Genomic DNA, 27829 nt, shown 5'->3' with positions numbered 1-27829 from the left:
TTGTTATATGGTTTATGTAAAAAATGAACAAGGTATTATTTTAAGTATCTTAGAGTTTTGTGTAAAAATCTTTGTAAATGTATATGGTAATCTTTTAGTATGGTCAAAAAAAAAATAAATTATAATAATAATATATATATAGTTTATATTTTAATACATTTTATATGATTTTATTTGTGTTCATGTAGTCTTTTTCATTGAACATTAGCAAGAAAAATAAATGGCAATAAATAATGAGTCATCCTAACTCTCCACAGATACGACAAAAAAGGAATAATAAAAAGACGAAATACAACAAATTAAAATAACAAACCCTGCCAAAAACCAGAAGCGGATCTTTAGACAGTTTGGTGGAAAAGGAAACAGCTTTACATGTGACGAGTGACATAGTGGCGTCATTCGCATGTGTTCTCCGATTGACCAATTGCAACTTTGGATCTACGTTGCCGTGTTCTCATTGGCCGAACTGCCACAAAGAGAAAGTAAACAAAGGCGTGGCCGTTGTTAACGTATCCAATCCCGTGTTTTATGCAAATACCATTCAAAAATTACCCGGGAATTCTGAGTTTCGCGGGAGGGCCATTCGCGCGTAAACTGCATCCCCTCATTCATTGTTCGCTTCCTGGTGCCATTTTTCAGTTAGGTGGTAGTGCGTTGCGTGTCTTTCTCAAAATCCAAAGCATCTAACCTTCATAAGCCACTAATATAAGATCACTCAAAGCTGGATGGACAGCTGAGACTTTAACCTAATGTCCGCCGTCAATATTTGTACAGTAAACGCGACGGATTAGCAGAAAAACGAGTTTAAACAGAAGGAGGGACAAAGACACCAGGGTCCACAACGATGAGAAGAGGCATCCCATCAGCCCCGGAGAAAGTCATAGTCGCAGGGGTTGGTGGCTCTTCGCTGGACAAAAACGTATTTTTAACAGCACTGTCCGATCGCTTCACCTCTAATCTGTCCACTACCACATATATACAGATTATAACCCCGCCGCCGTGCGTTACACAGATCTCAAATGTCTGTCTGTCCGACCTTCCAACAGCCAGTTTATACACGACTCCAAACGGAACACATGGAACCGGACAGCGACCCACTTTAGGACGACCACCGGTAATATCATATACACAATTAGAAAACAATTATGCTTTACCCGCAGATAGTGAGGCGTCGAGCTGCTTAGCTAAAGCAGCTTGCTAATGAGCAAAACGACTACACATCTAGTCCAGCTAGATCACTATTTCAGTGTGCTGAAATGCGATTTCTAATGCGTTGTTCGCTACTGTGCTTTTGTCATATTGCATTTAACGCACTGAAAACGCTCTTTATTCCAGACAGTTATTTACAGTTGACCATATTTGGGGTTCACGCGTGCATTGAGATGGTCAGTGACTTCAGAAGCAGGTCTGAGTCTGTCTTTATTTGGATCTCAAGTGTATGTGGTCACATCAAAGCATATACATATCACTATTATATTGTCGTATCAAGATGGCATGCTGTCTCGATGGCTTGTATTCGTGTTTTTGGAGTGGATGATGGGGGAAGGGTTGCTGAGTTGTTTTTTCCTGAGGTAGCTGAACGTAATCGCCTTAACCTGTTTCCCACCCAGCCATTTGGATATATTATTTACATTTGTGCATTTAGCATATGCTTTTATGCAAGTGAGGAATAAACAATCAAATGACTGCTGCAGTGCTAAGTTTCTTAGTCAAGAAGAGTTGGAAGTGTAGATATGCATACAGTAGTTTATTTTTAACGGGGTTAGTTTCAAAAGGAGGCGTATAAAATGCTTTATAAAAGAAAAACGAAAACACCCAGCACGATATTTATCTATCTGCATTGATTTACGCCAAACATGTCGAGTTCACACATCTGTGCATCAAGTATTTCATCAAAGACAGACATAATGTATAACACAATGTGAACAAAACCACCACATTACTAGTGCTTTAATACTAAGTGCAAAGTTTGCTGTGAAGAATAAAAAAATAATATTCAGATGCTGTGTAGACTGTATAAACTTTAGACTCTTTAATTTCATTAGAGAGCACAAAAAGTGCAACTAACACCACATTTACTCATGCGTTTATTTACTGTACTCATGTAAATTGAGTTTTGGAAAAATACACATTAAGTCCAATAGAAGCAGATGAAGTTAATGTAACTATGTACATTGAATAATGCAGTTGTATACTGTAAATGTTCCCCTATGTGAAGAGGGGAAAAAAGAAATGCTGTGTGGACTGCTGGTTGAGGTTTGGTAGCTTTGCTTATATGAGTTGCAAATGAAAACATTCTCGTCCTTCCTCTTTTTGTGGTGAGAATGAATGCAGACCTGAAAAAGTGCTAAAACACTCAGCAAATGTCTGTTGCATTGAGTTTCAATTATGAAGGCAATGAAAGTTGTTGGTAAAGTTAAACTGGTTTGACTTAAGTTGCGTTATTGTTTGCCCAGGCTGAAATGTTTGGCCTACATACAATAATATTTGAATGGGGTGAACTGGCTTTTTGAGAAAGCAACTGAAATCTCTTTGCATTAAAGACTGTTCTTAATATACCCTCATTTTTAGTGGTGTTTGGTTTCTTATTGCAGTTTAAGTTGGCTTTCTCCCAATCTCATACATGTATGTAGACAAATGCAAAGGGAATTTTCTAGTTCATTCTGTGCTGTTAATTCAGGGCTTTTGGTGTTTGTCTACTTCAAAACAATCATTTTAGGAGTTGTGATCTCTATCGTACACCGATTTCTTATAAACATTATTTGAAACTCAATAGATGCAGCCAGTGAACTAAAATATAATTCAAACCATTTGTCTGTTCAAAAAGGGGCCTTTTCCTGTGTGCTTCATTTAAGGCAACACATGCTTTGTGGCTCAAAATGGCTGTTCATTCTTCTCAAACCACACTGACATTAAGATAAAGGAGGTGGAATTTGGACAGGCCTGTGCTAGCATTTTTTCACAGAAATTGCGATGGTTTTCGTGCCGAGCCTGGAGCCTATCCAGGGCTGGATTGGTAATCTGGCATTCTGGGCATTTTCCCAGTGGGCCGACGCACTTTGGGGGCGATCCGTGGCAGACTGGCCATCTGAACTGTCCGAGATAAGCTGAAATGAGCCGCCGCGTTATGCACAACGGGCCACAAAACGGCGACTCGATATGCCGAAGGAGGCACCGATATGCAGAAAAGGACAGCAACCCCATAGCATATAATATTATTTATTGAGAATCCCACTGTTTTACTTAACAGAAAACCGCGATCTTTAGAAGATTGTGAGTAGCTGGTCAAAAATCCCCTTACAGAACAAAACAATGCACAAAATAAGAGGACAACAGTGTAAGCAAAGTTGACAAATATAACAACTTACAGCTGCAGAGGACACCGGCGATTCACTGTTTATCAAGAGTGTTACTGGCTGAATTCAGTGCCCTGGTTAGTTAGCAGGTTGATCGTTGTCCAAGTCCAAAACATTGTTGCTCCGTCCGCTTTTGCTTATGTCTTATGGTCCCTGGACTCCCTTAACTGTTCTTCAATTTGTTTATGATTTGGTCAATTGTCTGATTGAAGGTGGCATGCTTTTCTTGCTGTATCTTCATTCTCGTATAGTATTTTGTTCCTTTGTGATCTCTAGTTTATCTTCGTAAATGCCATATTGCAAATAGAGCATTTGTTTTGTCATGCTACCTGAATGCTTTTGATGTTTGATAACTTTGGGTTTTATTGTTGTTATAGAGCGAAGAAGTACTCCTTGCTGCAGATGGTAGCTACTGTTGTTTATGTTATCACGGTGACTAAACATTATCCTGCCTTCCGTCCCCTGATGTAATCTGTTCCTGCGTAGAGACCAGCAAGCTTTTGGGGCAGGTGTGGAACCAGGTTTTGGGCCCTTGAACAGCCTTTTCTGTGGCGGAAATATGCAGAACAGTTCGAGAATTCGCACCGGCCAAGAAACCCAAACAATGTCGGAAAAAGGCTATGACTCGTGTTTAATTCAGGGTAGATGGCTTTTAAGTTCTTATGGGCAATTCTTGCGATTCTTCCACAATAAATGGAGGACGTCTGGTCTTGTTCACTGTCCGGGCGTGAAATCTGTTTAAAGTTGTCAGGCTGAAATTAGGGATGTACAGATTCTGGTGTCTGATACAGCGCTCATGGACTTGTACCTGTGCTTTTAAAAATGCTCTGATACCTAAAACTAGGGCTACACGATATAGAGGAAAACAGCGATATGCCATTAGCTGCTGGATAATGCAGTATGCGATTCAATATTCCTATGATGACGTCATTGATGTGCGTGGAAAATCTGAACCCCCACTGCAAACTGAATTTTATTGGAATCAAAAAATGTACTGTCTATCCCAGTGATCATAAATGTAGTTGTTTTTTGTTGCAAACTGCATAGACTAACTGCTTATAATGTAGTTTACATTTAACATTGTTGCAGATATTTAAGCTAACCAATGTAACTTTTGGGCCTCCTGCAGTTTAAGCAGAGAACTGCAAGTTACTTGTGGAGGAACAGTGTTTTGGTAATTGACCCTTTGATAAGCCCCGCCCACCTTGGATATGGTTGCTCACTCTGCCAAGCTCTGCAGAACTCCCCATTGGAATGAATGGGAGACTGTCATGAAGGATGCAATTTTTTACAATATTCTCCAAAGTAATGGTTCTTATTTGTATGTGGGCTGGTATGAAGAGTGACATTGTAATGCATATTTATCTGAAGTTTTTAATAAAATAAATTGTTAAATTACACTAGTGGTCGACAGATATATATATATATATATACTTATAACTATATATACTTATAACTGTCTTGTCTAATGATAAAAAGGCAAATATCAATAAAAGTAATATCATATACCCTCTGCAAATATGCACATATCTCATTTAGACAGATGTAATAAACCAACCTCACAAAACTTCAGTCATTGTCAACTGTCATCGGAAAATGGCAAACACATGTCAGAGTAATGGCAACAGTTGCTAAGACAGGATTGGTCAGAAGTGCTTTTAAGGCAGGGCATAGTGAAGGGTCAATTGTGTGAGTTTGGCTCCGCTCTCCTGCGTGGATGAATCTGATGGTTTGAGGAGTACTGATGTAACCATGGTTACAGGTGATCATCTTATCAGAGCGAATGTCACTTACAACAACAAAACTTGCCCCTACCCTCAAAAAATAAAGTAAATAAATAACGAAAGGAAGAAAAATATGGATGTCCATAAAATAAGTCTTATTAGCAGGTAATCGCATATCTTCCACTGTTGTTTTGACGTACTGAAAACAATTGTTTTAAAATAAATAGCATTACAACAGATGGCATTAGAAATACCAATTGCTAGTCAAATCAGAAAGTCAATCGGTGGCAATTATAACTTCGCTAGCAGGCAAATAGTCCAAGGTAGTAACTGGTTTAGAGATTGTCATTGTTACCAGCATAAATTTAACTGGTTACTTTTTTCCATTGTCCTTCCTCGAAAGTGAAATTGAAAAGCACTACAATACACAATCCATGATAAAATGTCCCATTAGAGTGGCTAACACTATCTAACGAAGTTCCGTACTAAGAAAGCTACCTGGCTAACTATCGGTACAATAAAATATCTTACCTTTCAAGCAAAAAAACAACATCTCTGCGTCTGTTTTTAATCCTCGGAGTTCTCGCAGTTGTCGCCACATCTGAAAAGCCAATCTAGTGTTTCGTGTTTTATTATTAACACGATTTCCCTGTTGCTTTCCCTTTTTTCTTGCAGACTCTTCTCAGTTCTAGGTTTGTTTTTATTTTGAAAACGGGTGATTTCTCTGACTGGTTGCCTTTTTGAATGATCCATGGTCAATGTTGCTCATTTGTTGTGGCTACAAGCTTTCAGCTTCAAACTACTACCACGCCTTTCTCCACACATTTTCATGCTCCATATAGCTGCACCTTATTTTCTTTTAAGGACATAACTTAAACATGCATGGACAACTGACAGAATTATGCAATTTCCCACCAAATCTGTCCTGACTGCTCTAAAATATAAACAATTATTATTGGCTGACCATATTGAATTGGGGTAAAGGCCAGAGTATACTTTGTGCGTCCACGTTGCGGATCGCTCCGTGCACAGTATGCGCAACGTAAATTGTCAATCCGGATCACTCAGCTCATCACCGATCCTCCATCAAATTTCACAGTGAGTACAAGACACTTTAGCTTGTGTGCCTCTCAAGGTCTACGTCTAACCATTAGATGACCAGGTGGAGGATCGGTGATGATCTGGGGGTGCTTCAGCAAGGCTGGAATCAGGCAGATTTGTCTTTGTGAAGTAGGCATGAATCAAACCATGTACAAGGGTATTCTGGAAGAATCAATTAAGGTGTAGATGGAAGACCACCAGATCAACAGACCTGAACCCCATTGAAAACCTCTGGAATAGGATTAAGAGGGAAGATGGATGGTCACAAGCCATCAAACGGATAATTTGTGCGCCAGGAGTGGCATAAAGTCACCCAAAAGCAATGTGAAAGACTGGTAGAGAGCATGCCAAGACGCATGAAAGCTGTGATTGAAAATCAAGGTTATTCCACCAAATATTGATTTTGAACTCTGCCTAATTTAAAACATTTGTTTAAAAATGAATATGAACATGTTTTCCTTGCGTTTTTCAAGGTCTGAAAACTCTGTGTTTTTATTTTTAGGACCAGTTGTAATTTTCTGCAAATAAATGCTCTAAATTACAATATTTGTTTTTGTAATTTGGTAGAAATGTTGTCAGTACTTTTATAGAATAAAACAATAATTTTCATTTTACTCAAACACATACCTATAAGTAGTAAATACAGCGAAACTGATAATTTTGCAGTGGTCTCTTAATTTCTTTCCAGAGCTGTATTTCGCTTGTGGAGCATGCTTCAAAGTAAATGTGTGATGACTGCTGTTCATACATGTAAAACCAAAAAACACCACCATGAGCATTGTTATTTTTATTTGTTTGACATTCTGATGATAAAATTGAAACAAATGAAGTATTGGTACACTTATTCGTTCTCCAAAAATTTTTTATACTAAATTTAGGATTGCATTTAGAACCAAATGAAAATAAACTAATGCAAAAAAAAAATAATAATTCAATTAAAGTAACCCTACAAGTTTAATTTCAAATTAACAAGTTTATTGATTTGGGTTATGCTGTGCATAAAAATATACCCAATAATTAATCCTAAAAGGAATTAGTTTCAACTAGTTTTGAGAATGGAGCACTTCTCTGTCTTGTTGCATGAATAAGACCCACTGTCTTCACTTGTTGCTGTGATCAATCGTGCTCAAATGCTCTGGAATGGGATCAGAAGGCACTCTTTGACTTTATTGTAGGACTAATTCTTCTGATTGACAGTTTAGGGTGTTGCTGGAAGGGACAATGGCAGCCTTTGACTTTGCACCGGATGCACTTTTACAGCACAAGTGACCATCTGGAAGTTTATTCAAGTTTTGGTGTAAGAATAAAGATAGTCTCATGGTTGAGATTCTGTTCTAGTTCTTCTACTGCCATAATAAGAGATGGATACTATAAGTGGTCATGGCCAAATACTCTCTGTTAGGCTAGTTGTGTGAGGAAGTTACATGAACCTCTGCTTGATAACACTTTTGATATTTTGTTGATCTCAAACACATTCTACCACCATTTACAGCACCAGAAATGATTACGAAAATACAGTTATTCAGTGGAGCCTTTTGCCCTTTATCAGACATATTCCAATTCTGACAATTGTTCTAACTGATGGATTTCCTTATCACCAGGCAAAAAGGCGGTTGGAACTGGATGACAATGATCACCTTTACATGACTGAAGGAGCCAAAACCCCCAAGACACAAAATGGAACTCCACTTGGCATTTTAAAGGGTAAGAAAAGTAAGAAATCTCTTTTTTCTAACTCTCCTTCCATTTGTTCACTTTTTATATGATGTAAAATGGAAAATGTACAGTAATTATTTCAAAATAAAAATAACCTGAGGTATTAGGTCCCAGATGCTAGTTTGGGTCATCCTGAAGGTTTTTTTTTTTTTGAGGCTCAATGTATATATACAAAATATTTTACTGCAGAATGCCATGATTGAACAATCAGCATCAAGTATTCCAGACAGAAGTGTAATATGAGAACCTTATTATGAAACTTGGAACATATCCAAGGCCATCTTTTAACCGTTTCTCCATTTGTAGCTCCGAAGTCTCCAGCAGAGAAGACAAGGTATGACACCTCCTTGGGCCTCCTGACGAAGAAGTTTGTGGAGCTTTTGGCCCAATCGTCTGATGGTGTGGTGGACCTGAATCAGGCCTCTGAGATCCTCAAAGTCCAGAAGAGGCGTCTTTACGACATCACCAATGTTCTTGAGGGTGTCCACCTCATTAAAAAGAAATCCAAAAACAACATTCAGTGGATGTAAGTACAGATATACTGTATTGGCTTCCAAATTTGAAATTTGTTCTCGAGGCACACAGAATATTATTATATGCTTTGTAGGGCTGGGGGATATATCGAATGTTCATTGCGATGATTTTGCTAATGATGTAAAATTTAGCAATATCATGAATATTGCAATGATTTTAATTTGCTTTTTATTTGGACATTAAGTTTCATAAAGAGGTCATCAATAGACTAATTTCACAATCCTTCAGAACTTCAGAATTAACTTCACAATTTACATTTATGCATTTGGCAGACGCTTTTATCCAAAGCGTCGTACAGTGCACTTATTAGTGGGACAATCCCCCCGGAACAACCTGGAGTTAAGTGCCTTGCTCAAGGACACAATGGTGGTGGCTGTGGAGATCGAACCATTGACCTTCTGATTAACAGTTGTGTGCATTAGCCCACTAAGCCACCACCACACCAATAACATGATAATAATATGGTGGTATGTGATTATAAAAAAGGCTGCGATTAAAGACAGATAAACATGGTCTGTCTGCGCTTCAGTATAAGCGGTCGATGCACTGTTCTGTGCACCAGCTCATGGGCTCGTGATTTTAGCGCTTTTAGAGCAGTTTGCAAGCAAAGTGAAAGAAGAGTACTGCAGGTTCAATCATTCATGCAATTCCAAACATTAGTTACCACTACAAGTTATTGTACAAATCTACGAAGACAGATTTGTACAATAATCAGAAAAGCAGATGAGTGTTTAACAAGGTGCATTTGTCACACAATGATAAACGTCTTTGTGCATTTGTCACACAAAAGAATAGAAAATCTATTACATTTATATATAACAAATCTAATCCTCAAAACAATAATGATAAAACAGCATTATAATATAATAATAAACCTGACTGTGTCCCACAGTAATATTTTAATAAAAGTAATATTAGTTTTAGTAAATATATATGAAGGTAAATAATGCTATTTTAATTTTTTGTATAGGAAAATATAACAGTGCATATGAATGATTAAATATAATGTTCCTTTGTGTTTATTTAGTGAAAAACATGTGTTCATTATTTTTTTTTAATAGATTTTTATTCAACGCCTTTAAAATATGGAATCAACTTGTCAACAGTGGCTGTTTGGATGAAGTGATGGTTCCTCTGATTTAAAAAACAAAAAAAACTTTTGTACTATTTCAGAGCAAATACATAATTATCGAGAAATATATTGAATATTGTTAGCAGGTTGAAAAACAATTGAGAAATAATTTTTGCAGCTGTATGGCCCAGCCCTAATGGTTTGTGGAAACAAATGTTTTTATTTAAATCTGAGGTGCTTTAACTTTTCAATAGCATTTGGCAGTACTCTACAGCCACAGCGTACAGGAAGTTGTCTTTGAGGTGGTTGTGTGCAGCATAGCCGAACTGTGCAAAGGTTTCTTTAAGTTAGCTCTTACAAAAAAGTTCTGGCAAACTTGCTGCAATTTTGCCACTCATTCAGCACATGTTTGCCAGAAGTTTGCAGCTCTTCACCGGTAGTGGTGAACCAGCATTAAACCTTTTGGCAACAATGGACAATTTCCAGCAAGTTTGCCATGTGAAAATGATCAATGGTGAATTTGCAGCAAATTTGCCATGAACTCGCGATTTTTGAAGGATGTACGCTAATGGGGATGAAACACTGACTCTAAACGCATAGCAGTGTAGTGGTTTGTTGATTCAATTTGTGTAGCTGTCTTTAAGGTGTGAATGCTCATGACAGTGCCTTTTGTAGCTTTTATTACATGTACAGTAAGCTAAACTCAGCTATAGAAGAAACTTCCTTTTTTCAGGACATTGTATTTTAAAGATAATTTTGTAAAAATCCAAATAACTTTACAGATCTTTATTGTAAAAGGTTTAAACAACATTTTCCATGCTTGTTCAATGAACCATAAACAATGAATGAACATGCACCTGTGGAACGGTCGGTAAGACACTAACAGCTTACAGACGGTAGGTAATTAAGGTCACAGTTTAGGAGAAAAAATTAGGACACCAAAGAGACCTTTCTACTGACTCTGAAAAACACCAAAAGAAAGATGCCCAGGGTCCCTGCTCATCTGCATGAATGTGCCTTAGGCATGCTGCATGGAGGCATGAGGACTGCAGATGTGGCCAGGGCAATAAATTGTAATGTCCTTACTGTGAGACACCTAAGACAGTGCTTCAGGGCAGACCACTTGTAACAACACCTGCACAGGATCGGTACATCCGTATATCACACCTGTGGGACAGGTACAGGATGGCAACAACAACTACCCGAGTAACACCTGGAAAACACAATCCCTCCATCAGTGCTCAGACTGTGTGCAATAGGTTGGGAGAGGCTGGACTGAGGGCTTGTAGACCTGTTGTAAGGCAGGTCCTTACAAGACACGACTGGCAAATAGTGCTCTTCACTGACGAGTCACGGTCAGACTCACGTTTATCGTCGAAGGAACGAGTGTTACACTGAGGCCTGTACTCTGGAGCAAGATTTAGAGGTGGAGGGTCCGTCATGGTCTGGGGCAGTGTGTCACAGCATCATCGGACTGAGCTTGTTGTCATTGCAGGCAATTTCAATGCTGTGTATTACAGGGATGACATCATCCTCCCTCATGTGGTACCCTTCCTGCATTCTCATCCTGAAATGACCCTCCAGCATGACAATGCCACCAGCCATACTGCTTGTTCTGTGATTTCCTGCAAGACAGGAATATGCCCAGCGAAGACCCCAGATCTCAAACCCATTGAGCATGTCTGGGACCTGTTGAATTGGAGTGAGGGCTATTGCCATTGCACCCCCAGTTGTTGAATCTTTTTATGGTCATGCAAATATTCACACATGTTAAGTTTGCTGAAAATAAAAGCAGTTAAAAGGGAGAGGACGTTTCTTTTTTGCTGGATTTATTAGTGGAATCTAGGACATTTTACTTCGAACCTGGTGAATGTACATGGCTGAATCTTTCATTTATTTTCCTACTTTCCCTCAGGGGCTGCAGTCTGTCTGAGGTAGGTGGTGTTTTGTCTGAGAGACAGACCCTGAGCAGTGAACTAACTCAACTCGTCCAGGAAGAGCACAGACTCGATGAATTGATACAGAGTTGTACTCAGGAAGTCAAGCGTATGACTGAGTCATCGCATAATCAAAAATATCCTTACACTGCTTAGAAACATAGTTTGTGCAGTCTGTTTAGTTGTGGCTGCTGCTGTGAGTGCAAGATCTGTGGAATAAACTTTGAGTCTTCCTTAACCGCCTTCACATTTGCATATGTGACATATCAAGACTTGCGCCAGGACCGTGGCCTGAGGGATCAGACTGTAATCGTGGTCAAAGCACCGTCAGAAACAAAACTGGAAGTGCCAGATCCCCAAGAGGTGAGCAGTGAGGAACCACAAGTGCTTTAGATCAACCTGTTTTGCTACTGACTTTGTAATAGCAGATTTGCAAGGCCTGTGTTTTAGTTATACAATGTCTGATTTAAAAACAAATAATAATAATTGGCACTCATGTAACCCTGATGTCTTATGATGAGAATGTATGCATTTGTCTATATTAAGTAACCTATATTGTCAAAGCGAGATGATCTAGACATTTTGCAATATTTATTTAGAAATGCACCACATTTGCACACTTGATCACTTGAGATATATATATATATATATATATGTCATTCACTGTGGAATGTTGCTTCATTCTTTACAGAGTCTACAGGTGCACCTGACCAGCACAAAGGGTCCTATAGATGTCTTCCTGTGTCCAGATGAGAGCGCGACTGACAGTCCTGTAAAAAACAGCAGCTTTGGTGTCAAGGAAAGCTCCTCACCTTTCATGAAAGTATTAAATGGTGAGTGTCCTTTAAATTTGAAAAGTTTATTTCCATTTTAGGTAGGGATGCACCGAAATAAAAACTCTGGGCCGAAACCGAAAATCCAGGATGCACTTGGCCGAAAACCGAAATGTACTGAAAGTAACACCAATATTGGACAAAAAATATATTAAAACATTATTATATATTATTCTTCTTTCAGTTCTGTAAAAATCTAATTTTACAGATTTTATTAACAATTATCCAAATAATGTAAAGTTTTAGAAAACTATTATATGCAAAACAACAGTCAAGTAATGAACTTAGCTAACATCTTTCAAAAAGTTTAAATATGCAACAGTAATTTTAATTTAAACAAAAAGGCAGAACACAGAATGGCAGAGGGCCTCTATTCCACTGATCTATATATAACTATAATATATAATTATATATATAGATCAGTGCTCTATTCTGTTTATGTAAACGTATGTACACTTTAAGTGAACATTATTGTGCAAAACAACAGTGCAAAACAGCAGTAATTGAACTCAATCCAACCTCAACTGTAAACGACAGTTGTATCCTCAAGTGAAGAACAAGTGGAATGTAATTGCTATTCACATCATATTGGACCGCTTTCTATTTAAGTACAAGTGACAGGTTTCTCTTCAAGAACAAAAGTTGCTAAACGTTCTGACAGTCTCTCCTGTCAGAAAGCTCATCAAGAACATGAGATTCTGCACAGAACATTCTCTCACTCTCTGTGCTGGTGCTTGGGCAGATAAATACCTGTGCGCAATCTGTGCAAGCAAAGGAAAGCCATCTTTGTTTATGCGACCGTATTCAAGGGGATTGTCGCTTCTGGCGTAGTTCAGCTAGATACGTCTCAAGTTGTGGTGTAGCTGCGCTAGTTGTGGTACTGCTGTGGATCGGGGCGCTTTCCTGTAGAATCTCTTGCTGTACTCTGTATATATATATATATCTTGAAAGTTCTGCTGAACAAACACTGCAGATCGCAAATGTGATGTCCTTATCAGAAACTTTGAAGAATTTCCACACCGCTGACATGGTCAGCCTTTGTTTGGTAGCGCCGTGATAAGGGCTAGATCGATCCAGAGTGAAATCAGAGCACTAAGGGGCGGGGCGAGGAGGTATATACTTTTTTCTCTTTCGGCCAAAAACCGAAAGTGCCATTTTCGGCCGAAAATTTTCGGCAGCCGAAATTTCGGTGCATCCCTAATTTTAGGTTTGTCACCTTCCATTTTGTGCCATCATAGTGGTGTGCGACTCATTTCACTGACGTTTAAACATACATTTTGGATACTACTAGTCGACTAGTCTATAGAAGAAGAAACCCTAAGAAAACAAAAAACATTGGCTTTATGTGACACTTAAAATATGTAATTTTTTTCCACAGCCAAATCCTTTGCTAAATTCTGCTGAAAAGGGGCATTTATCTGCAAAGTGCTTGCCTTGTATTATGAGCATTGTACATTAAATATAGAACATGACACATTCACTGAATCAACGTTAGCGAATACAGGCAAAATTATTTAAAACGATTTTATGAACTGTACAGGACCAATAGAGCAACCCCAATAGCCTGTTCTAAACAGATTATTTAACATTAAAGCAGTCAGGACATTGTTGAAAACAATTAACAGGTAAGTCAAATCTACAAGAGAGGACAAAAATGTGCTGAAAAGTTGCACTTATTTCACAACGTGCATTAGCCTATGATTTAAACTGACAGCTGTTCGGTAAAGAATGTTAAACAATAACAGTTACGATGTAAAAAAAAAATAGGCTTGTGAGAAATGTCCAATAAACCTATGTTTTGTTTTAAACATGTTGGCACATAAAATAAAAGATAGTTTAACCAGATAGGCAGTCGTCACAATGTTGAAAATGGCCGCCTTAATCAGTAGGGTAAAAATCATTTGAAAAAATAAATAAAAAATGGCCAAACCTTAGTCAAACTTTCATTTTCTAGGCTACTTAAAAGCATACATTTTTGATGAGCAAATGAACCTGTCTGCATGGTCCGGTGAAAGACGGGAAAAAGGTGAAAGAGGTTTGAAGTGTGCGCGGCCTGAGGTGAAATAAAACTTTGTGTACATGTGCTCCAGATACTGTATCCTTTTTTTTATTTTTATATATTATTTCTTATATTTAAAATGTAACATTAATGTGACCGTAATTTAAGCGCAGCCTTTGGGAGTTATAAAGCCAAACGTAAATGTGTAAAAATGTTGAATAGTTTATTGGGGGTAAATATTAACCAACAAGTAATTCCAGTGTCGACTAGCAGCACTAGAACTATTTAGTTGACTAGTCTCACACATCCCTCGTACCTGCAATCTAGTCGCCTTTCGGAGGAATTTGCTATTTTGTGTCCAAAATAGTTAATTTACAATTAGTTATTTTATGGAGGCTAATGGGTGTGAAGTACCCTATACATCCATGTATTTGTATTTTATGTACATCCATAAAGTTTACCGATTTGGTAAATGTTAGTGTTAGATGAACAAACAAATTGTTCAGCCAGTCTCATCAGTGATAATAGCGGCACAATGTGGGCCACCTCTGTGTTTTAATCTTGCTTCCAAACCAGGGGGAAGGTATCCTTACTGATTTTCTAACTGTATTTGTGTCTTTATATACTCCACAGAATTGGTTACTACAGAACATGACTTTAAAATGTTGTAAGATGGCCACAACGTTTGGACATTAGTAATGCATAAACTTGCTTTATGATGTTTATCTGTTCTTTACTGTCAGTTGAAAAACAAAAAAGACACATTAAGTTCAGACTCACCCCTAGTAGGAGTGTATGTTTTTTCCTTGATTAGGTCTTGTGCAGGCCTTTCATATCTCTCTCCTTATTTTTCTTTCTCCATTTCTAGATGCCAGTTCCAGTCTTTCTGGCCCAGCCGTAACTGTTACCAGCCTGTCCCCCATCACCTCCCCATTCACCAGTCTCCTTCAGCAAACAGAAGATCAGATCCCCTGCAGTGAAGGACCCTTCATCAGCCTGGGTTCCCCTCCGTTCAGTGACGATTACCTGATGAGCCTGGAGGAGGAGAAGGGCATCACAGACCTCTTCAATGACCTGGACAGGCTTCCGAATCTAGATGACCTCTTGTGCAATTGAGGCCATTCCTACCCCATTCTTCAACCATCAGGTCTCAGGCCTGTCCAGATCAAGCGTCTGCCTCTCTTGAGGGATCCAGGTTTGTTAGCAGCCTTAAAGATGGAAGAGTTCTTGAATCATGAGTTTTTTTCTCCCCGGAACTCATCCATCCACGCATAGATCTGCCTTACAGAGTCTTCTCCCCAGCTGTAATTAACATCGTTCTCTCTTTAGTGTTTACCGTGTTCAAAGTAAATGGGACAGAACTAGGGCTGTCACGATTAAGAAATGTGGCTGACGATTAATTGTCAAACAAATAATTGCTATTATGATGATTGTCTGTTTTAGGGCTGTTATGATTAATTGTTATATAAGAATTCATTTAAGAAGACATTTTTACATATTTAACTTCAAATACAGTATAAAATAGTAAAATTGTGATAAACTATGATTTCCTTTTAAGGCTTTAAAAATGTATAAATTACATAAAATATGGTATCAAACAATTTCTAAATAATTAAAATGTCTCTTTTTGGTCAACTTTAGTTTTGGTCAATTTTAAATTCACACTTGTTTTTTGAACTTTTTGAATATAATTTATAATTGTTTTTAATCAAATATATATTTTATATTCTAATATATATATATACTGTATATTATATTTATATTATGCAATAGTAAAATTTCTTTACTAATTTCTTTTCACCTTCACACTTTATTTAAATGCTCTGATTAAACCCACAAGCCCTTATTTGTCATGAAGTAAAACCTTTGTGATTATGTTTCATCATTTTATCACTCCACAGAATAGTGTGTGTCTCCTCTGTGTCACTGCGTGTCATTAACACAGTGTGTATGAACCAGGAACATTTGCCATTACGTGATTGTTTAAAGTGAACCCGAGTGCTCTGCGTTCACTATAAAAGTTTGATAGTTTGGCGCAGGCCTCTGCTGACAGCTTGCGCCTCAGAGTGCGTCACACACTCTTCAGGACTGGAGCTGTTTTGGTTCAGTGACGCTCCGACTCGTGTCTGAGCTTAGCTGGTTGACACAAACGTGATGTTCATGTCGTTTATACAGTACATTACCGGTAGCTTAAAATTCCCACAATCCACGATCAGACAGTTATTTAATAATTGCGAAAGGCCTAGACTTAATTATTTTACATTTCAAATCTTCGAAGGGAAGAGTCCCTGTGGTCTCATTCTGTGGTCTCATTGGTTCCTTTAGAGATTGATGTTGGTTGCTTGGTGGAAATGTCTGGTCAACCTTATTTACTATATTACATAAGACACACATTCATACTGACTAAGCAAAGTTTTTTTTATCCACACTTAAACCATTTTGTTATACTGTAACAGAAGTCTTGTTTGGATTTATTATTATTTTTTCCTGCTTGATCTGCTTTTAAATGTAAGGCAGGTGCCCTTTTTTCCCCTTTTCTTTAGCATGGTACACTTTTTACTGTCAGTGTAATTTGATAAGGCACTAGGTACTATATTCTACCTCCTGAATTAATATTTATGGTATGTAACTTACAATGCTGTTGCTTGATATTGTATTCATATCTTTAATTTAAGTCCACATAGGACTGTCAACCCACTATCTGTAGTGTTTATTTGGATACATTACTTGGTGAGTTTGTTTTTTTTGAAAAATCTGTTCTTGATTTTTGGTTGCAATCATTTTGGGATAAAGATGATTAGAAATTGCTGGTTGAGGTCATGCTTATTTGCATTTGGGCAGCTGGCGTGTGGCTTGCAGCATTTAGTTCTTGCACCAATCATAATTATTTCCCCACTATAGGATGGGTTGAGTAATAAACTTGCATAACTGAAGTTAAATACTTGAAAAAGGAAAGAGATGGAATATTAGTACTGATCATTAGTCTAGTAGAATTTGCCCCAACCCAATATCTGTAATATCAACTTTTATATTGGTCTCAAAGCTGAAAAGCTAATAGCACAAAACACCTGATATATTTAAAATATTTGATAATCTGTGGTAAAATTTTCTTATGTTGAGTTTTTTCGCCAAGATTCATCAATGTGTCAATTATGCAATATTGCTGTTGTCATCCATATGTCATGCACAATGTTTTTTTATTTTTTTTATATATATATAAAGTTATTGATTATAATCATGAATGTAACATTTTTACTCTTTATTGCACAAACTCAAATTGGGAAAAATGTATAATTGTAAATATCCACAAGTGATGGTGCAGCTCTTCAGTATTTATTTCACACGTGAATTTAACCTGAATTTTACCTATTTAATTTACTTACATAAAAACTGTACTCAGTTAATATCTTTGATAGTCTGCGCAGTTTCTGTAAATGTTTGTCCCGTTTGATATTTTCTCTTCTTTTTTTTTTGCTAACGTCATATATTTTTCTCATGTTTGTTGACATGGTAGGAATGGATGAGACAAATGTTTCACTCGGCTATGCGTAATGAACTATTCTATTCATAGTGTATTTTCTTTTGATATACTAGCATGAAAGCGACTGACATGTGAAAATGTGTAAAATATTAGGTTGGTATTTCTAATGTTTATTTGATGAGATTTAGCTTTGTATATTCAAGTTTATTGACTGCTTTGATATCAATTGAACATAAATATTTGAACAGGGGTGTTTTGGGGGAAGCCATTTGAGGGTACTTTGTCCATTCTGATGGTTTGGAAATTCTCAACATAATAAAATTAAAGCAATACCACATGTGGCAACAGTGATTTATGTTGTGTTTTTGCCGTTATTTGATACTTGGAGGTCTCATTCAGCCTAAATCAGCCTTTGTCTATTCAGAAACGCTGGTAATATATTACCATTTGTAGGTCATCATAAAATAGCTCTAAATCGTGTATGAAGGTTAGTAATACTACTATATTGATGAAACGGAAGTACTTACAAAATGAAACAGGTCAATAGTCCTGTTGTAATATAAAGTGCATGCCTCTGTGCAGTTCTCAAATCATTCAGGTCATTTATTGAGACATTGAGGGTTTGAAAATATCTAATCAAACAGTTAATTGCAGGGTGAACACTAAATTAGTGTAATTGTAAACCAAATGGTAATAAAATAAGTATCAACACAAAGCTTAATATACTGATAATATTATAAAACAGAATTTAATGCATTTCTCTGATCAAAACTGATTGCAAATGTTATCTAACATGGTGATCTCTTTTGCTAGAAAAACAAAGATGCACTTACAATTTACAGAACAAAAAGCTATTAAAAGACTGATGATACATTTCTTTGTATCTTTTAGAAAATCAATGACCATGAATACAATTAATTAGTTCTTTATGGAAAACACATGTAAAGCACCATGTCCAGTATGCACTCTTTCACACAGGACCATGCTTTGAAGAGTAAATATAAAAAGTATCTGGTCTGCTGGTTGTAGAATTCCAGTAGGGGCCACCAAGAACTAACAGTTGCTTCTAAATGGGAAAGTTGTTTAAGCTCAAGTGTATTTAAAAGTTCCTGTAATTAATGTAGTTTAAGTTAAGGTACTTTTAGCCCACATGAAATTGATCTGCTAAATGCTTTATTGATCAATATTAACTATTTATCTTAATTATAAGATTTAATTTTTGTCTTAAATTTAAGGGTGCAGATGGATATAAATAAATCCATGTCTAAGTTACTTCAGAAGTGTTATACATTTCTCACAGAGTTTACAAAATGGCCACTTTTGTGAAATGTTTACTATGGCTCTGTCCACAGGACATAAAATTAATCATTAGAGGTATGTGGATGTGCTCCCATCTTCGCTCTGATATTCTCCAACACAATTCCCTTCCAGAATTTTAATGAGAGTTGACAGTGTACTGTTTGGATCCAGCAGAGTCACTAGAGGAATATTCACAGCTCTTTCCTTGAAGATCACATTCTGGAGAGTCATGGCTAACATTGAGTCAATGCCCAAATTGAAAAGATGCATATCATCATTCAGTTCATCTATCGCAATCCCAATCGTTTCACTGATCATGTACCTTACATATTCAAGTGGTGATGTGATGGGTTGCTCAGGTCTAGCTATGGTCAGATTGGCATTCTTCATTGCTTCCTCTATTAGTTTGAATAACCGTGCATTCAAAGACTTGTTTTGACTGAGGACGTTGTTCCAGTTGTTTTTGAAATTGAATTTGCAGACAACCTGTTGAGGTTTGTTGATCAAGAGGCATTGCTCAAGACCTTCAAGAATTTCTGGGACTTCCAGTAGCATGATTCCCTTTTCCTCCAGAAATCTCTGAAAATGCACTTTGTTCAATAGGAGGCCAAGATTCAAAGCCCCCCAGTTGATAGACTGTCCAGAAAGCCCAAGGTTTCTGCGGTACTGACAGAAAGTGTCCATGAACGTATTAGCAGCAGCATAATTTGTCTGAGAGGCATTCCCAATGAAGGCAGAGATGGAGGAATAGCACACAAAGTAATCCAGATTGCAGTGTTCAGTAGCATGGTGAAGGTTGAGCACTCCATTCACCTTTGGTCTCATAACTTTCTCATAAAGAGATTTGTCAAGGTTTTCAATCAGCCCATCGTGCAGGACAACTGCACTGTGAAAGACTCCTTTGATGGGACTGGATGGAAGCAATTTTCCAATGTTAGCAATGGCCTGCTGAACTTGCTCAAATAATGAAACATCACACTGTAGAGACTTAATGACAGAACCAAAATGATTGCTCAAATTCTTTATCTCTTCTTGAATCTCAGGGCTTGGATTACTCCTAGACAAAATGACAATGTTCCCTCCTTTCTGTGCGATGAACTTCACTGTCTCAAACCCCAGCCCAGTGAGACCTCCTGTTACAACATAGACAGCATTTTTCTGGAAAAGACTTTGTTTGGGCATCACTGGAATGTCAGACAGCTGGTTCTTGGGATCACTATTCAGTATAATAATTGGCATAATCTGGCATGTGAAGTATGATTCTGATTCATATACAGACAGAAGCTCACTGTCTTTAGATTTCACTTTTTGAAAAGTTGTTGTGTCCAAAGCCAAGGACTTTCCACTCAAATGCAATGATTTTAGCCAGCGATACATTTTAGGAATCTGTACCTGCAGATACGATTGCTGCATTATTCGAGACATGAAGAGAAAATGAATGTGGACTTTATAATTTGTCCCTCTGTAAGTTTTTGGATTAACAGTGAAGTTTGGTTGGTTGTCATAGACTAGAACAATGTCCTTGATGCCAGTGACATTGTTAACTTTTTCAATGGTCTTCTCATTAAAGGGAGGGAAAATGACTGCTCCATCAACCTCACTAAGATCACAAGACATCTGATCAGCCTGTGTGCTCAATCTTACATTCCAGCCTGATCTTTTTGCTGTAGAAGTTAAGACTTTCACCAGTGCTGAGTCAGGGACAAGGGAGAAAATACACAATTTCTTTGGTTGTTTCACTTTAGGTAGAGCTCCATGCAAGATCTCCCATGCCAGTACCATGTAGGATACACAAGGAATGTCCTTCAGGAATGAAAGTTTTTTTGTTTTATAGCAAACGGATGCTGGGAGAACAACTTTGGATGTGGCAGCCACAGGGTAACATGACACAATGTGATCCCCAACTTTCAGTTTGCCAACATCTTTACCAACAGCTGTGACAATCCCACTGCAGTCAAATGCTAGAATCTTATGGTTTTGAGTTGTGTGCTTGTTCCAATACATTGTCTGGCCATACTTAAAGTCAGAAATGCTGACTGGAAAGTAGTCTGATGAATGCACACAGATTTTACTGAGGTGAACTTCAATACTTTCTCCTGGGATTGGTTCAAGGGATTTATCCATTTGAGTAGCTGATAAATTTGTCATTGTGTATGGATCAGATGTTTGCAGGATAAAGACATCATCATGCAACATATCAATGCTCCTTGCAGAGTTTTCCACAACTGGCAATGGAGTGTGGGTGATTTCAGGTTTGAGGATCTTGCCATCCTTAACCACCAGCTCTGGATATTTGCTACAGGGGTACGATCTTAGGACCTCAGCCAATGCGCTGATGTCTTCAGAAGAGACGGAGCCCAAGTCAATCAGCTGGAAGGAGAGTTCTGACAACTCTGCTGCACAGGCTCTTGTCATGCCTAACAACACAAAGCCAGGACTGATATAGTCCACTAAACTCTCTGAGGACCTATGGGTTATTACTCTGATGACGCCTGGGAATTTAATAACTTTGAGATATCCAGTGATTTTTCTGAAAATCTCACAACACCCTGCCATGCTGTCCAAGACAACCTCTGATTTGTAGAGGGTTAGGTCTGCAACACCCCACAAGAACAAAATTTCCTGGAAGTTTTTCTTCACATTTGATATTTTCAGTTTTGACAAAACCGGTTCAAGCCCACATTCCAACAGTGTGTTGCTGTGTGATGAAGATATATCTCTAGATGTTGGGTCCAAGTACATTTGCAAAGCTTCAGAGATCCCTACCTCATCAGAAAAGACCAATGCCTTGATTGATTTATCAGGTGTGGCATCTTCAGAGATGATACTGAAGCTATTGTGGTAGAAGTATTCCTCAACTACCCGATAATGACTTCCAAGCATTCTGATCTTCACATGCCTGAGCTCAATCAAAACCTTGCCCTGTTTGTTGGTCAAGCAGCCACAAATTTCAAAATAATCTTCACCCATATGCATTGCTCTCAAATATACAACCATCTCCTCTTGCAGTGGTTCAAATACTGTCAGGCCACCTATTTGTGCTGGAAAGTGAGGTCTTGGTGAATGCCCTTGTATTATAGTTCCAGTAATAAGCTGCATGACATAATCTAAGACCACGGGATGAATGTAATAGTCATGAAGCTCGGGTAATAATTCCTTTGGGATTCTCAGAAAAGATATACACTCCCTAAATTCTTCTCCACAATAAACATCTGCCTTATTTCGGAAGACAGAGCCATACTCAAATCCTGTCTGATTAAGGTGTTTGTAAAGCTGCTCAGTACTCATGATGAATGTGCATCTTTTGAAAACAGAGTCCAGGGAAATGAACTGCTCTTCAGGTACTCTGCCGGGTTTTGCTTCTACTAAGCCAGATGCATAGATTGCAGAGGTAGATTGAATTTTGAAATTAAATGTTTTCTCTCTTGAATTGTCTGATGGATCCAGCTGTATTTTTATGTCTGGTGCATTCGGAGTGAATACGAATGGACTCTTAAATGTGATGCTGAGCTGCAGTGAACTGAGTGGAACCTTAGGTTTTACATATGTCATGACAGCTGCTAAACCCAACTCTGAATAAAATGCCCCTGGTATGATGGCAATACCATTATGTTTGTGGTCCTGCAGGAACGCAACTGAATCAGAGGATAAATCACAGTTGAACACTGGGCTGTCTGAACTTGTTTGTGTAATTACTGGATGGTTTCTGATGGCACCAACCAACTGCAAAGTAGAAGGAAAGACATCTCTTCTCACACTGTCAAAGTGGTACCTCGGGAAGGGAATTGGTTCAGTTTCAAAACCTTTGTAGAACATTTCCCAGTCCACACTGACCCCGAGCTCAAACAGTTTGGACACATTAGCAAGCATTGTCTCATGATCGTTATCTGGTTGCACTGAGGGAAGCACAGTAACATCATTTCCCAGAGTCTCAGTGATGTACCTCTGAAGAGATCTTCTTGGACCAATCTCAACAAAGATCACATTCCTCTTGTTTTTAGCTGCTGACCTTACAGCTTGTTCAAATGCAACTGGCTCCCGGATATTTCTTGCCCAGTATTCACCAGTAATAAAATCGGAGGAACATGAACTTTCACCTGTCACTGTTGAGAACAATTCTGTCTCCAAACTGTGTGCATGTAATGAGCCTATGCTCTCCTTCACTCTGGATACAATGGGATCCATCATGTGGCTATGATATGCAGCAGGTACATCTAGAATGCGGAGGAACAGATCTTTTCCTCTGGGTGAGTTGCTCAAATTTTGATGCAACCTGTCAATGTCATCTGCCTCTCCTGAAAGGGTGCATGACTGTGGGCTGTTGAAAGCAGCCAGACAAACCCTTCCTGAGTAAGATGGAAGGTTTTTCAAGACTTCAGTCACAGCCATATTACTGACAACAAGCATTTTCCCTCCTGTCACAGTGCTTTGCAGAGAACTGCGATAGTGGATGACCTTTACTGCATCCTCAAGTGACAACAAACCAGAGCAATGAGCTGCAGCGACCTCTCCAATGGAGTGCCCGAGAACAGCATCAGGACTTATGCCCCAGTGTTTCAAAAGAATAGCAAGAGCAACCTGAATAGCAAACAAGAGAGGCTGGACAATCTGTGGATCAGAGAAATCATCACTGGTGTCAGATTCACTTTCCAACCTCTCTATCAGGTTCAAACTTCTGTAGCTTTGCATCATAGTTTCAATCTTAATGACTTCTTGTCTGAAAACAGGTTCCATTTTGAGGAGCTGCTTGCACATACCACGATACGCCACACCATTTCCACAAAAGACAAAAACTAACTTGGAGTCTGGCTTTGATAGTTTAAAATTTTTCTCCAGAGCAGAAGTCAGTCTCTCTTTTAGATCTGTCAAGGATGATGTCTGAAAGACTTTCCTATATTTGTGTTTCAAGTGACTCCTTCGACAGGCAGATGTGTACACTAAAGCCTGTAGATCTGATATGTTTTGTTCATTTATCTGTTTAGCAGTGTCTTCAATTATATTTTTCATGGATTTTTCTGAGGCTGCAGAAAGCACAAAATACTGATGTGATTTACTGAGCTGAGCACTTGTTTTTTTTGACTGCACATACTGTCTGACAATTGCATGTGCATTTGTTCCACCAAACCCAAAGTTATTGATTCCTGCAGTCCTCCCATTGCCATCACTGACCCATTTCTCTGCTGTTGTTGGGATTTTTAGATTGAGAGATTTAGCATCTATGCTGGAGTTTTCTGGTGAATAGAACACTGAAGGCACAACGGTTTCATGTTTCATCATCAAGAGAACCTTTATGAGCCCAGCAACTCCTGCTGCAGATTCTGTGTGTCCAATATTGCTCTTAACAGAACCAATGAGGAGAGGTCCTGTCTCATGAGGTCTCGTTTTGGCAATGACTTTTGAGATACTACCTGCCTCTATTGGATCTCCAACTGGAGTCCCAGTCCCATGAGCTTCAATGTACTGAACACTAGTCAGGTCAGAATCTTTTGAATAGATTTTTCTAAGCAGCTCCTCCTGCTGTAGCATGGATGGCTTGGTGATTGGGGTAACAGTGTGGCCATCTTGGTTAACTGCAGTTTTGCTGATGATGCCCCAAATATGATCGTAGTCTTGGAGAGCCTATGAGAATACAGATAACAAAGTTGTTGGTTGGAGTAGTTTTCAAATGGTGAATTTCATTATGTCTTTGTGTGAAGCAAAATAATTTTATGAAATCATTTTGATTTACTTTTTTCAAAGGTTTTAGCAGAATAACTCCACAGCCTTCACCTCTTCCATAGCCATCTGCTTTGTTACTAAAGGGTTTACTGGTGCCATCAGGGGAGATCATCTTTGCCTTGGTGAGAGCCACAAAGACAGTTGGCTCTAATATGCAAGTCACACCTCCACACATTGCCATTTCACAGCCATCTGAGGCAAAGACGAGTTTGAAAACAATCATTATTCTTGCAATTTCATTTGGTGCTGCTAGTGTGCAGTAGAATTTAATCCAAAATATTCCTTTAAAGTAACAATTCAGTATTTCAAAAGTGGAATGTGACAATCCTTTATAATTATTTAGTATTAACATAAAGTGTTGTTTCAAAACTAAAGATAAATGTTTGTCCATAATTTATTTAATATTTTAAAAAACTACCTTGTCTTATGGCTTGACAGGCTAAATGAAGGGCAACAAGTGATGAGGAACAGGCACAGTCAATGGAAATTGAGGGACCAGTAAAGTTGAATATGTAGGAGATGCGGTTGGCAGCTATGCTCATAGCACTACCAGTACCAAAGGAGTGGTTTATGTGTTTTGGGCTGACCTTTATACTGCTCAACTCAAAGTCTCTGTTCATTAGACCTGAAAGAAAAATGTCATGTTAAACTAGGTGTTGGAAACAGTGATTTATCATTATTATTTTGTTTTTGTTAACTTTAGAACATAATTTAATAATTAATGTCTTGAAAAACCCCTGACACATATTTGTTTTATTTACAATTCATGATTGTCATGGCAAACATTTATTTTATTCCCTTTTGTAACACGAATTATGACACAAGTGCAATTGTTGAGACTGTGAGTATAATAAGCGATTCCAAAATCTTCAGACAATAAACAGCAATTTTACAGGTGGATGTATTAATTAGATAGGTCATGTTACCCAAAAACACTCCTGTTCTAGTTCCACTGGCCTTTTCCATTGGCATTCCAGCATCCTCTAGTGCTCTGTATGTGCACTTCAGCAGAAGTTTGTGTTGAGGGTCCATGTTTATTGATTCAGCTTCAGTGATGCCAAAGAACTTGTGGTCAAACTCATTTAAACTACACAAGATAAAAAGTAAAGATTAAGAATTATTGCTTTGGGAATTCGGGTATGATAATAAAATGTATTTCAATGAATGTTTTGAAGCATTCACTTTATAATTTTGAATATTTGAGAATTAAAATAAAAAAACAAATTATTTATAATATTGATCCCTCCATTAATAATTTCTGTATTCATTTTTGTTTGTACATTTTAGTATTTATTACATTTTATTTCTGTATTTTTCTTTTTTGCATTTATTTTCTATTTGATTTTATGTATTGCTCTGTGCATATGACAATGAGGGACAAAGTATGTCTTTAGCCCCATTGGCTGATTGATATCAGAATGCGTAGTTCAAGATGCCACAAGACATTAACAATATGCATGTTAACATTATTTTAGTCAGATAAAATCACTTACTAGCCATTTCTGTGTGAAGTTATAGCCAGTTTTACAACTTCATTACCATGACATTGTAATGTCAACAAACCCTAAAACGACTGTAAAAATGACAATTTATACTTTACAGCTCAAATAATACACAAGTTTTAACAGAAGAATTCATGTAAGTGCTTTTATAAAGTTATAAGCTTCACACTTCTGTGTTTAAACACTTACAATTGTAAAAACTTCCATTGTAAGTGCCGCACTGTAACCTTGATTTTTGCTTTTCTGTTTTTTTAAAGAAAAAGAGGGACGTGTCAAGTTTAATTTTTTTGATAATCAACTTTATTCCACAAATGCTGTCAAATGAGCTTCACTTGTACTGAACCAGAACATTCTTTTAAGGCAATATGATTTGAATTCTTACCCATCAATAAGTGCTGCTTTCGCTGTGCGTGATCTTCCTGCCTTACTGTCATCTGGATCATACCACTCAGAGAGTTCAAACCTTTCATTTGGTATTTGCACTGTACAATTCTTGCCCTGAAGTAGGACCTTCCAGAAATGTTCAAGTCCTTCACCTGAAACAGAATATACAATGGGAAAATGATATCTGAAAATGAAGTCCAAAGCTGCTGAAGTCCAATAGTACACTGTCTAAAGTAACACATTATAATGATACAAGATTCATAATATTAATAAAATACTGCACACTGTTAAACAAACATTTACCTCCAGGAAAATGGCATCCAATGCCAACAACAGCAATGTCTCCATCATCTGTCATGCTTCATGAGTCGTGATTGCAGTTCAGCTAATTAGGGTATATTTTATGACATTTTTTTAATTTTTTATTCAGACAACAATACATTAAAAATTCAAAAAGTATTTGATTTAATAAATAAATCTCAAACAGAAATGCAATTCCTATAATCAGTCAAATTAAATATTCCAACTTACCTGGATAATCATCTCGGCTGTTGCCTTAATGGAAATGATCAGTTGAAATCATAAGTCACCTCATATATGTGAAGTTCTAAAATGTAATGATTGACAATCTGAAATGATCTTCTTTGATCTGCCCACTTTCAAGCATTTTTTGTCGAAGAAGGCTGTGCCTACTTCGAGGCACATGGCATCATTCAAGTTCACAAAGCAAACACATCAATGTGATTGTAATCTCTCTTTTACTTAAAACAAATTAATTCTAGAATCTTAAATGGTTTCTTTTTAGTAGATCTGCTCAACATAAAATGTTTTTGAAAGGAAATATTAAGAATTTTAGACATTTCATTTGTAGAATTACTATTGTTGGATATTAATATGCAAATATAATGTTAATACTTATGGGATTAAAAGGTTATGAAATGTCTGGTATAGAATATGTTGCTAATATATTAATCTGCATCACATAAGCCTACAGCCATGGCTAAAAGTATTGGCAGTGAAATACATTTTGTGTTTTGCAAAGTTTGCTACTTCAGTATTTGTGGATCATTTTTTAACATGTTTCTATGGTATACTGGAAAACAATGATAAGCGTTTCATAAGTTTTGAAAGGACTGCAATTCACTCTGGCATGCTGGATATTTTTATTTATGC

The 27829-nt window shown here is 37.6% G+C and overlaps 2 protein-coding genes across 2 annotated transcripts; one reads left to right on the top strand and one right to left on the bottom strand.

Annotated features, from left to right (window-relative positions):
• Positions 1–661: 661 nt before the first annotated feature.
• On the top strand, positions 662–18091 carry LOC127658193 (transcription factor E2F3-like). Its single transcript, XM_052147341.1, has 7 exons — positions 662–1114; positions 7783–7885; positions 8204–8423; positions 11419–11579; positions 11691–11803; positions 12132–12273; positions 15141–18091. The coding sequence occupies exons 1-7, from the start codon at positions 845–847 to the stop codon at positions 15386–15388; spliced, it is 1257 nt and encodes a 418-aa protein (XP_052003301.1). The 5' UTR covers positions 662–844; the 3' UTR covers positions 15389–18091.
• A 1030-nt stretch (positions 18092–19121) lies between these two features.
• Positions 19122–27041, bottom strand: LOC127658337 (uncharacterized). Its single transcript, XM_052147576.1, has 6 exons — positions 26960–27041; positions 26655–26808; positions 25697–25857; positions 25189–25395; positions 24781–24962; positions 19122–24671 (listed from the first exon to the last, which is right to left on the bottom strand). Exons 1-6 carry the CDS (start codon positions 27012–27014, stop codon positions 19122–19124), a joined length of 6309 nt encoding a protein of 2102 aa, XP_052003536.1. The 5' UTR covers positions 27015–27041.
• Positions 27042–27829: the final 788 nt, after the last annotated feature.

This window comes from Xyrauchen texanus, chromosome 17 (assembly GCF_025860055.1).
Source record: "Xyrauchen texanus isolate HMW12.3.18 chromosome 17, RBS_HiC_50CHRs, whole genome shotgun sequence".
Taxonomy (NCBI): Eukaryota; Metazoa; Chordata; class Actinopteri; order Cypriniformes; family Catostomidae; genus Xyrauchen; species Xyrauchen texanus.
Note: the sequence above shows the minus strand (reverse complement) of the source record. Positions and strands in the feature narration are given on the sequence as shown.

Bases quoted from the DNA above. Each gene is read 5' to 3' on its own strand.
- LOC127658193 (XM_052147341.1), top strand. From the start codon at position 845: ATGAGAAGAGGCATCCCATCAGCCCCGGAGAAAGTCATAGTCGCAGGG. The intron at 11,580-11,690 runs ATCCTTACACTG...CCGCCTTCACAT, and splicing joins GTCATCGCATAATCAAAAAT to TTGCATATGTGACATATCAA. The intron at 11,804-12,131 runs GTGAGCAGTGAG...CATTCTTTACAG, and splicing joins AAGTGCCAGATCCCCAAGAG to AGTCTACAGGTGCACCTGAC.
- LOC127658337 (XM_052147576.1), bottom strand. From the start codon at position 27,014: ATGACAGATGATGGAGACATTGCTGTTGTTGGCATTGGATGCCATTTT. The intron at 26,809-26,959 runs GTAAATGTTTGT...ATTCTGTTTCAG, and splicing joins TGGATGCCATTTTCCTGGAG to GTGAAGGACTTGAACATTTC. The intron at 25,858-26,654 runs GTAAGAATTCAA...TATCTTGTGTAG, and splicing joins AAAGCAGCACTTATTGATGG to TTTAAATGAGTTTGACCACA.